Raw genomic sequence first — 12,042 nt, forward strand, 5'->3', positions numbered from 1 at the left:
GTCTGCAGAGCTCCGACTGTGTGCTGAGCCTGGGGGTAAACAGGGCACGGACACGTTTGGGAGGGGATTACAGGCCGGGTTTCCACACTTTTTGGTCCAGGCAAACCCAGACGAGCCAGCTGGCTCAAGAACTTCGCTGCCGCGCGATGACTGAACAGAGCCTACTTTCGAACCCACGGCTGCAAGACTTAGGAGCCCCCGATGGGAACTGCCGTGGTTCACTGCCCCAGCGAGTACTGAATGAACGACAGTGGGAGGGTGGTCCCCGAGCACCCGCCGCTCAACTGCCCCGCCTGGCCTGCGACATCCTCCCGCCCGCATGGACTGCGCGCAGCGCCGCCCAGCGGGGAGCCCAGCTCGGTGCTAGGGCCCGCGAAGCGGAGGAGGCCGGCGCCCGAGGCGGGGCAAAGTTCCTCCTAGCGCAGCGAGGACCGGAGGGCAAGGCCAGCGCGCGCCGGGCGGCCTGCGTCCCGGGCACAGACGCGACGGGCCCGCACTGGGCGGCTGCTGGGCCTACGGCTGTGGGGCGCGCAGAGTCCACCTGGCGGCCAAGGGCGCTGGCGACCGCTGAAGCTCCTGGGGGTCTTCGGGGTCCGGGCTGCTCCTGTGCCCGCGGGAAGGCTGGGCGCTGTGCACACACAGACCCCGCTCCGGGCCAGCCCCGCAGGGAGACAACCGGGGCGGCGGTTGTTGGGCGGGGCCGGGTCGGGGGCGGCTGTTGGAGGCCGGCAGGCAGCGCGCGGGGCAGCCCTCGGCAGACGGCCAATGGCGGCGGTGATCGGGGCGCGGGGGGCGACGCGGCGCTTGTTGGCTGCGCTGCGAGGCCAGAGCCTAGGGCTCGCGGCCATGGTGAGTGTACAGCGGCCGCGTGGGCGGGGGTCAGGGGTCCGGGGTCTGGGGGCGGTGCGAGGCCCGGCGGCGTCGGCTGAGGGGCTAGCGGGAGTGGGGCGGCCCCGGCGTGGGCCGGGCCTTGGAGCTCCGGCGTCGGGTCACCGCGTCCCGGGACTGAGCACCTGTCCGGCGCGCCGCTCAAAGACCCGGGGGGCCGCAGCCTCCGCCACTTGCCCTTGACTTTACACCTCCGCCGAAGCCTACGAACTTGCCAACCGGAAACAAATGGGAACGAATTTTGTTCAGCAACTACAAAAGGCAGGTGTGAAAAGTAGTTGCAAAACATGGGTGCCCGCCGCCGCTCGCTGCGCTGAGGACGAACGGCGCTGCGGGCCCGGTTCCCTATGGCGGCTCCCTGCTCGCGCTTCACTCCAGCGGGAACTTCCCCATAGAGGTTTTGGAGGAGTTATCAATAAATTGTTTTTTTTTTGGTGACATATTGGCTTTTCTTTCCTTTTTCAAGGGGCCGTCAGTTTTCCTGCTGTAGAAATTAATATTTTGGAGTAAATGGAGGGAAAGTTTTAACATGCAGCACCACCTAGTGGAAAAGTGGTGCGTTTAACTCACCATCTCATTTTAAGTTGCATTTTAAGCGCCCATTTCAGTTTGAAATGTTTTGTTTTGTTTTTTCGAGACGGAGTCTCGCTGTATCGCCGAGCCCAGAGTGCATTGGCGCGATCTCTGCTCACTGCAACCTCCGTCTCCTGGGTTCACGCGATTCTCCCGCCTCACTCTCCTGAGTAGCTGCGATTACAGGCGCGTGCCATTTTGCCTAGGTAATTTTTTATATTTTTAGTAGAGAGGGGTTTTCGCCATGTTGGCCAGGCTGGTCTCGAACTCCTGACCCCAGGTGATCCACTTGCCTCGGCCTTCCAAAGTGCTGGGATTACAGGCGCGAGCCACTGCGCCTGGCCTGAAATTCTTTAACAGAAGAAATTTTTTTTTTTTTTTTTTTGAGACGGAGTCTCGCTGTGTCACCCAGGCTGGAGTGCAGTGGCGCGATCTCTGCTCACTGCAAGCTCCGCCTCCCGGGTTCACGCCATTCTCCTGCCTCAGCCTCCCGAGTAGCTGGGACAACAGGCGCCCGCCGCCACGCCAGGCTAATTTTTTTGTATTTTTAGTAGAGACGGGGTTTCACCATGTTAACCAGGATGGTCTGGATCTCCTGACCTCGTGTTCCACCCTCCTTGGCCTCCCAAAGTGCTGTAATAGAAGAAATTTAAAATAGCTCGAAGACGGAGGAAGATAAGCACTCCGCCGCTTCTTGGCCACGTAAGGGGAGAACACAAGTTGAGTACCTACTGTCACCTAGGCATGTCTTGAGGCGTACTCTGCCCCAGGTGCTAGTGATCCGGTAAGATTAGGGTGTTCTGGGAAGGAATGAATCAAAAGACGTGATTTGAGCGCTGCCACGTGCCATGCTCAATGCTAGGTACCCTCACATTCAAGATCTGTAAGCCTTTCAAAAAATCTTGGCAGGTAGATATTATAATATCCCCACTACGGACAGAAGGATCCGGGAATTCAGAAAAGCGAAGTTTAGTATCCCACAGCTAAAAGTAACAAAGTTAGGTCTTAGATGTAGTTTACTCTCTTCAAATCCTAGCCTACCCCCACCCCTTGAAAAAATTAAGCCCACCACCAAGGGTTCTGCTGTGAATGTGCCCTCATGGGGGCCTTCGATGTTATGTAGATGAAGTGGCTCCATTTCCCAATCCGGGGAGTGGTCCCCGCTGCTGGGCAGGTGTCTGTTGTGGGCATAAAGTGCATACCATTGATCTTAGTGGGGATGTGGATGGTCCAGCACTCAGAGAAAACAGCTCAGAGTGTGTTCCACAGACTCCAGGTTCCTGGGAGGCAGAGGTTGCAGTGAGCTGAGATCACACCACTGCACTCCAGCCTGGGTGACAGAGCAAGACTTGGTCTCAAAAAAAAAAAAAAGGTACTCTCATTCTTTCCTTTTGTTAGTTGTGGGAAAGAATAGCCGACCTAGCAAAGAAGAAAAACTAGAAAACTGATTCATTAGTATTTTTTTCTTCATTTTCATAGAATAAGTTATCTAAAGGTAAAATCTTTTTCCTCTCTTAATATTAGTGATAAACGATTTTAGGATTTCTGAAGTGGGAATGAGTTGCAGCTTAATGGCAGAGAATCCAGGGAATGCAGCTTAGCCCACAGTTGCCCTTTGATGAGGAGCCTTCACTAATGTTCATCTTTCTGGGTGACAGCCTCTCTCTCACCTGAGCCTACAGTAACTCTGCAAGTAGGTAAGGCAGGAAGTATTGCCTGGAATGAGAACCCTGCTTTCCCAACTTCTAGTCGAGTGTCCATCTTTTCTCTCTGGCCCTGATGTTTAAAGTTATTTCAGTTAAAAAACCAATAGCATGGGAAGTGTGGGCCTGTTAACCAACAGAACCTGGCTTTGTGAATGTCATCCCCAGGGTGAGTAGAAACAGGCCAGACAGTGCACACAAGTGCTCTGGACTGGGCAGTACTCTGGCCAAACTATGGAGAGAGTTTGTCTGACTGGTGCTCTGAGAAAAGGGCTTCATAAACCCACCCCATTGAGGTCAGGGCTTTTTACCTGTAGTCCAGAGGATCTGTGGACCCCCAGAAGTTAGAGAAAATCCTATGTAAATGTGCATTTGTTTTTCCCCATCCGGGGATTGGTTTTCATTAGATGTGACAGGAGATGGTAATTCCAAATAGTTAAAACCATCTTTCATTCCATTGTTCTCAAAAGACAGACCAAAACAAGGCTAGCTCTGTACAAAATAAGCTGCCTCTATGGTATGTTCCCTCTGGCCCCCTTACTGCTGCCTCAGACGTCACAGCTCAGCTTCTCTGGCTTATTAGAGATACAACAGAGAGTAGTGAAGGCTACTGAGGTGATGTAGGGCCATCCAAAGAGCAATAGACCAGGAGTTTGGAGCCTTGAATTCTAATTCTGGTCCTGCCAATAGACTTGCCACAAGTCCTGGAATTCTGCAGTGTCCAAGATGGCCAGTGGTACTAGTCAATCTTTGTTGTATCTGTAATAAACCACAGAAGGGCTGGGCACAGTCACTCATGCCTGTAATTCCAGCACTTTGGGAGGTCCAGGCAGGCGGATTGCTTGAGCTCAGGAATTCAAGGCCAGCCTGAGCAACATGGTGAAAATTCATCTCTACCCAAAATACAAAAAATTAGTTGGGTGTGGTGGTGTGCACCTGTAGTCCCAGCTACTCGGGAGGCTGAGGTGGGAGGATCACTTGAACCCAGGAGGTGGAGGTTGCAGTGATCCTTGATTGCACCACTATGCTCCAGCCTGGGCGACAGAGTGAGACCCTGTCTCAAAACAACCAACCAACCAACTAACCAACCAACCAACCAACCAAACCAACCAACCAACCAACCAACCAACCAATCAACCAGAGAAGCTGAATTGTGAAGTTTGAGGCAGCAGTAAGGGGGCCAGAGGTGACATGCCGTGGAGGCAGCTTATTTTGCACAGAGCTAGCCTTGCTTTGGTCTCTCTTATGAGAGCAAAGGAATGAAAGATGGTTAGAATTTGTTGCCTTTCAGACTTTTCTACATCTCTGCTTAAGGTAAGGAGCCGTAAGTTTGAGTCTGAGTAAACTTGCACATTTTCAGATATGAAATGTGTTCTCTTCATAGTCATCAGGTACTCACAGGTTGACTGCAGAGGAGAGGAACCAAGCTATACTTGACCTTAAAGCAGCAGGATGGTCGGAATTAAGTGAGAGAGATGCCATCTACAAAGAATTCTCCTTCCACAATTTTAATCAGGTAATTGTTATAAATTCTTGCTAGGGCTGTGGTCTATTTTAGTCCCCTTAGGCTGTAACTCTTTCTGATTCTGCCAGTTGTCTGGTCCCATGTAGATGTAGGATTCAACTCTTCCCTTCTTTAAGAATTCAGTGATAGAGTGACATCCTTGTTGACAGTTGCTACTACCCACCTGGGTGATGTTTAGCTCTAAGGGAAGATGGTGGTTTGTGTTATTTGGAAAACAAATTATAAAACCACTATTGCTTTGATTTGGTGTTGGTTAAGATATGTAGTTTCTTTTGAAATTTCAAATAACATTAAAAGAGAGTGTAAGCTTTTTATTATTGATTATTATTTTTTGAGACAGGGTCTTGCTCTGTTGCCCAGGCTGGAGTGCAGTGGTATGATTGTGGCTTACTGCTGCCTTGACCTCCTGTGCTCAGGTGATCCTCCCACCTCAGCCTCCCGAGTAGCTGGGGCTACAGGCGTGTGCCATGCCCAGCTAATTTTTGCATTGTTTGGAGAGACAGGGTCTGGCTGTGTTGCCCAGACTGGTCTCAAATTCCTGGCCTCATGCAATCCTCCTGCCTTGGCCTCCCAATGTGCTGGGAATACAGGTGTAAGCCACTGTGCCCAGCCTAAGCTTTTTATGCTTATCAGAAAGAGGCATGAATAAAACTGGTTGAGGAAGATGTACCTGCTTGACTTATTTTCTCCGACTTTTCTGGGCCGTTGGTAATTTTTCTTTCTTCCTGCAGTTAAATTTCTGTCTTTCAGTCATCTCCCAGGCTGCACCCTTTTCCCTGATTGGCTTATTTTTCTCCAGCCCAGTAGCCAGATCCTGAACCTTTTCTTAAAACCTGACCTCCCCCTTGGAAGTCAGTTTTAACAAGGTAACTGTTCCATTAGGGACCCACCCTGTTTAGAGAGTCATCTCCCATGACTTAACCTTCAGTTATTACACCACTGCATTTGTATAAGGTAAATGCTTTTGACTATTTTGTTTGTTCAGTTAGTTTGATAATCCTTTGGACAGATTTATTGTTTTTATTTATATTGGGTGTCGGCATCTAGAAGTCAGAGACCATGTTTGCTTAAATAACTGTCTATTGTACCTAACACAGTTCTGGGTACAAACAGGCATTTGATAAATGCAGACATTGATTACAGTGTTTGCTAGTTTCTAGAAGGGTGTGTGAGGACCAGATTCGCACCAAAGAAACCTTTGGCATGTTTTCCTAGTAAATGCCGTTGGCTCCACTGAGCTGCATGCCTGATTCTGTTCTCTATCCATCTGGCTGCCAGCCTCTGCTGTGAGTCTCCAACTCCTAAGAAAACCTGGACCAAGCAGACTCCCTGTCCCCGCTGCCCCACGTGCTCGACAGCTCTTGTCAGGGGCTTAGCACGCTGTGGCTGGTGGCAGGGAATCCCATTGGTACAGTAAGCCTGTGCATAAGCTCTAGGTAGTATTTTCCAAGCTTATTAAAATTCTTACATGTGTACAGCTTGACTTCTTTAAACCTGGCCTAATTTATTGGGCTTGAACATGTGGCTTAAAGTACTTGAGTGGTGTTGCCTCAGGCCCTGTCCATGATTCAGTCCTCCAGCACCATTCTGACCCTACGCTCAGGGTGACTTTCAGCAATGGTAGGGAAGCATACTGGATTCATTGTAACATTATTCACTGGGGCATTTAATTAAGTAGACTTTTTTTCCCATTCACCCAACTTTTAGGAAAAAGAGGCAGATGACAAGAAAATCAGCTGATGTCAGGGAATGTATTCAGAGAACCAACACTGAGATTATATCCGGGGGTCAGTTTTCCCACCAGGCTCCTATGACTTCTGCGTGTACCGTGGCCTGTAATGGTAACTGGTGTCCTGACAGTTGTCAGTGCCCTCCAGCGAAACACAACTAGGAACACACCTACAGTTGAACAAGTTGAGCTTATTGCTTATTGCAGTGAGGGAGAATGCACACCAAAGGGCACCATGGGGTGAGCCAGCATAGGATTTGGGCTTGTGGTAGTGATTTGGGGACTTTACTCTGGATTAGATACTGTCAGGAAATGGGTAACTCTGTCATTTAGTATTTTAGTAAATCATATCTATAGGGAGAGTAGATTAAAGCAGTGCCAAAGCTGAAATTGAAGAAGAAGCAATAGTCACTCGTTAGCTGGGAGAGGAGGATGTTTGGTATTTTGTGGCTTGGACAATGTTCATGTTTTGTCGGTGTTCAGATATTGCAGAGTGGTGTTGTTTTTGTCATCATCCGTCATGGTCACAGAGTGGCCTTGTCTGATGTTGATGTTGATGTTCGAAAGGAGAGCACCAAGGACTGGTTGATAGTACCAGGCCAGCGCCCAGGTGTCAGGAGCTGCTTTTCTCTTGCTCACAACTAGTGAATAGAGTAGTGACCCTCTGGCACTGACAGGTCCTCATTCATCTTTCATCTAAGACAGAAAAGCCATTGTTTTTTATTGTAACAACAGCATAACATTAAAATAGGATGGTGTAAATAAAAAAAATTTCCAATTGCAACTACTTTTATTTTTCTCTGTTCTCTTCTGGCCCTTCTCCATAGGTAAGTTTGTTTGCCAAGTATGCCGGAGCATGCCAATTATACATGTGGTTACATTTAAAAAAAAATTTTTAATTTTATCATGAAATATTTATTAACTCAACAAAGATTTACTAAGCATTTTCTGTGTGCTAGGTACTACTCTAAGCTCATACAGCTGCCATCCCAGTGGGAAAATAGACAATAAACAGATGAATAGGAAATATAATTTCAGCTAGTGATGAGTACCCTGAAGAATAAAGTAGGGAATTGGAGTGGAGGGGAACAGAGGCACTCTTGGAGGTGGAGTGGTCTAGAAAGGCCTATCTGGGGAGGGGACCTCTTAGGCCTGAATAATGTGAAGGAGCTGAGCACATGGTGATCCAAGGGAAGAGCTTTCCAGCTGGAGAACAGCAAGCACAGAGTTCCCAAAGCAGAATGACCTTGGCATGATTGAGCCAGAAGCAGAAGGCCAGTGTGGAGTGGAGCAGGCGAGGAGATGAGGGGAAGGGTCAGAGCATGGGGGCCTTCTTGGCATGGTGAGGAGTTTAGATTTTATTCTGTGAAGGAAAGCTAATGGAGGATTTCAGGCAGAGAAGTGTCATCCTGTGGCTGTGTTCTAAAAAATCACCCTGGCTGTTCTACTCAGAATAGGTGGTAGGAAGGTCAGAGTGGAAGCAGGCAGACTCTGTAGAACACTGTTGCAGATGTCTAGACTGGGGATGATGGGGGTCTTATGGAGGTATCAGTGGGGATGGAGAGAAATGTAGGGTTCCACATATTTTTAAAGTAGAATAATCAAGACTTGCTGAATGATTGGATGTGCGACAGGGGAGGGTCAAGGATGGCACCAAGGTTTTGGTTCAAGCTATAGTGTCAAGGGTAGTGCCACTGGAGCCATTTACTGAGCTGTGGAAGACGGGGTGCAAGGTTGGGGGCAGGGGTATGGAGGTGAGAATCCTGTTTTGACATGTCAGGTTTGAGGTACTTATTAGTCATCCAAATGGAGTTATTGGGTTAGGAGGTGGGTGTAAGAGGCTGGAGTTCAGGCTGAGGCAGCAGTTTGTGAGTTGTCAGAGGGGATCATTGTGAGAGCATGGTCCGGATAGGCAGGAGAGGACAGGATCAGATGGGCAGTGGAGGCACAGCGATGATATGTCCATTGTGGTCTAGATGCCAGTAGGCCGTTGCATTCATCCTGGGAAAAAGAGGGCCATTCTCTCCAGATTGCTTTTGTTTTTTAGTGAGATCATCAATTGAGAGCAAGTAGGGGTGGAAGGGAAGAGTGTTGGAGACCTGGGGAAATAAGAGAAGGAGTGGAATAGTCATTTTGGAGACTAAGAGTGAAAAAACTTGAGAAATGTGGCTGGTTGCTGGGCAGTTCTCAGTGTCACTACAGATTTGGGGTCAAACATTTAAAGTGAAAATTTTGTATGTTTTTTTTTCTGCTGTGTTCAGCTGCTGTGCACAAGCTGGAGTAGGTGCAGAGTTGGGCTTAACAAGGACTGAACTTTTGCCAAATGAATGCAATGGAGGAACAGAGGGACAAGGGAAAAAAGGGAGGGACTGAAACACTGGCCCTCGGAGTCTCGGCCGGGTAGGGACGTGCAGCTGTGATGGGGAGGTGATAGTGATGAGCTGACAGTGTCATTTGACATCTATTTTTTTTTTTTTTTCAGATGGAGTTTCACTCTTGTCACCCAGTCTGGAGTACAATGGTGCGATCTTGGCTCACTGCAACCTCCACCTCCCAGGTTCAAGTGATTCTTCTGCCTCAGCCTCCAGAGTAGCTGGGATTACAGGCGCCTGCCATCATGCCCAGCTAATTTTTTGTATTTATAGTAAAGATGGGGTTTCGCCATGTTGGCCAGGCTGGTCTTGAATTCCTGACCTCGGGTGATCTGCCCGCCTCGGCCTCCCAAAGTGCTGGGATTACAGGCATGAGCCACTGCACCCAGTCGACATCATCTTTTTGAAGGGAAATTGAGCAATGCCTATCAACTTTTAAAACTCACATACCAGGGCCAGGCGCGGTGGCTCACGCCTGTAATCCCAGCACTTTGGGAGGCCGAGGTAGGTGGATCACGAGGTCAGGAGTTCGAGACCAGCCTGACCAACATGGTGAAACCCTGTTTCTACCAAAAATACAAAAATTAGCCAGGCGTGGTGGCGTGCGCCTATATACCAGCTACTCAGGAGGCTGAGGGAGGAGAATCGCTTGAACCTGGGAAGTGGAGGTTGCAGTGAGCCGAGATCACGCTATTTCACTCCAGCCTGGGTGACAAAGCAAGACTCTGTCTCAAAAAAAAAAAAAAAAAAAAAAGGACATATCCATTGTTCTAACCTAGAAATTTATCTTCTAAATATTGTTCTGCATGTATGCAAATAGGATATATGGGGATGTCCATTAAAGCCTGATGGGCCTCTATTTTTTTTTTTTTTTTTTGAGACGGTCTAATTCTGTTACCCAGGCTGGAGCGCAGTGGTGTGGTCATGACTCCCTGCAGCCTTGAACTCCCTGGGCTCAGGCGATCATCCCACCTCAGCCTCCTGAGTAGCTGGTACTACAGGTGTGTGCCACCACGCCTGGCTAATTTTTGAATTTTTTTTGCAGAAAGGGGGTTTCGCCTTGTTGCCCAGGCTGGTCTCGAACTCCTGGGCTCAAGTGATCCTCCTGCCTCGGCCTCTCAAAGTATTGGGGTTATAGGCATAAGCCACCACACCAGGCCTCTAATTTTTTATTGTGAGCAGCCTTTCCATGAGCATATGCACACCATGGTGAGAACATATCTCCCTTGCTGCAACCCTGCCCTCAGTGGGGTTTAAGGGAGGCCTGCTGTGCTCCATATACTCATAGCAATGGCAGCACCTCTCCTGGCCTGAGCTCTACAGACTGGACAAAGCCACAGTCAGAACTAAAGACACCCTCTCCCTGAAAGAGTATGACCCACACTTGGTGGTGTCATATTGAAAAAAAATTTGGGGGCCAGGCACGATGGCTCACGCCTGTAATCCCAGAACTCTGGGAGGCCGAGGTGAGTGGGTTGCTTGAGCCAAGGAGTTCGAGGCTAGCCTGGGCAACACAGGGAGACCCCATCTCTACAAAAATAAAAAAAGTTAGCCAAGAGTGGTGGCATGCACCTGTGGTCTCAGTTACGTGGGAGGGAGGCTGGGGTTGGAGAATCATTTGAACCCAGGAGGTAGAGGCTGCAGTGAGCCGTGATTGTACTACTGCACTCCAGGCTGAGCGAAAGTGTGAGACTATCTCAAAAAAAAAAAAAATCTTTGCTGAATATAGGGTTAAAAAATTCATTTTGTTTGTATTGCTGAATAGGTTATGAGCATTTTTCAGTTCTTTATTTTTAATAAAAACTTTTTATTTTATCTTTTTATTTTTAATAAAATTTTCAGAAGTATGATTTTACTTGGTTGGGTGTCACAGTTAAATGGTTTGCTTATGTAGTTTGTGTGCAGTGGTATCACAAGTTTGCTTTAGTCTTCATTTCTTTTACTGCTATGAAAAATGAACTATTGTGGAAATATTTCAGTGACTGTTTCCTGAAGCTTTGAGTTATTCCAGGTTTACTATAAGAATAAATAGCCCGCAAAACACATTTGAACTTCTTTTCTCTCAGAGTTTTATTCTAAGGTATGGTTAGTTCCAAATAATCCAAATTCATTGGATAGCTCAGATAGCTACAAATACTTGGAGATTACAAGAACAGAATTTTCAAGGGATTCTCCTAGCATAGGGGGATGAAGTAGCCATAGGCGTCAGTTGCTGTTAGCCTCCTGTTTCCACCCTTGGTGGTGGTACACGGGCTCTGCAGTGCGTCAATGGACAGTATGTTGGTGACAGACAGTGACTCTGTGAGCAGACAGCATGGCAATGGTGGGACTCGAGGCAGGGAGTTTCCACACTAGGAGTGCTTGGACCCAGACAGGGTGGGATTGGCATTTGTAAAGGAACTTTGCTTTTTTGTTGTTCCTGTAGACAGAAGGTGGGAGAGGTCTGCAAGTGACATATAAACTTAGGTGTTTGGCAACTGCAGGTTGTCTGCGTTGAAAGAACAAAATGTCAGGTAGAAATGTGGGTGTGAGAGTCCCATAAAGATAGATTTTGTTATGCATTGACATGTATGGGATGAACTGGAAGCTTACAAAATCCGAGGAGATGTTAAGTTTAAAAGTAGGTGTAGAAGGTGAGGCTTTGGAACCTAGGAAATAGTTATTACAGGTGCCAGCAGGTGGAGCCCTCCAGGGCAGGAGCCCAGCCGGGCCAGGCGGCAACACCCCTCTCTGCCCCCCAGAAGGCTGTCCCTGTTCTTTCACTTCTGAATACCTGGGGCTACCTTGTTCAGCATGGAAATAAGCTCAGGATCAGGAATAGGTAAGCGGCAGTGGCTGGGCGCCTGGGCGAATGATAAATTTTGTGTGTAGGACATGAAGAGTTTCCAATGGTGATTCAGGAGGAAGGGACCAAGCTTTGTGAGAATCAGCTGTGGTTCTCTGCGGAGGAGCTCCTGGGCCCTGTCTGTGCTTTCTTCGGTGGGCCTGCCCAGCAGGGCATTCAGTCATATTGGATGAAATCATGTGAGCTGGTTGATATTCGGGGCAAGGTCTAAGCTTTATTGGTTTTGTATCTTGTTCGTCACCCTCACCTTTTGGTTGCTGTGCTGCTGCCACTGAAGCTTTCTGGAGCTGGAGCGGGAGGGAGGAGGAGTTCTCTGGGCGCCCAGGCTGGGTTGGTGGTGCTCTGCACATCCTAGCAGCAGTAGCACCATATGTGACTTTGGGGTTTGTAAAATGTTTCTTTTCCTG

At 48.6% G+C, this 12,042-nt stretch overlaps 1 protein-coding gene across 1 annotated transcript in view; it reads left to right on the plus strand.

The window, feature by feature from the left end:
• The first annotated feature begins 424 nt into the window (after positions 1-424).
• The window catches only part of PCBD2 (pterin-4 alpha-carbinolamine dehydratase 2), a 51,063-nt gene continuing 39,445 nt past the window's right edge, over positions 425-12,042 (plus strand). Inside the window, exons 1-2 of the mRNA XM_032157950.2 lie at positions 425-849; positions 4,549-4,680. Coding sequence (XP_032013841.1) covers positions 766-849; positions 4,549-4,680 — 216 coding nt within the window. The 5' untranslated portion in view covers positions 425-765. The remainder of the gene's footprint in view (positions 850-4,548; positions 4,681-12,042) is intronic.

This window comes from Hylobates moloch, unplaced genomic scaffold (assembly GCF_009828535.3).
Source record: "Hylobates moloch isolate HMO894 unplaced genomic scaffold, HMol_V3 SCAFFOLD_6, whole genome shotgun sequence".
Taxonomy (NCBI): Eukaryota; Metazoa; Chordata; class Mammalia; order Primates; family Hylobatidae; genus Hylobates; species Hylobates moloch.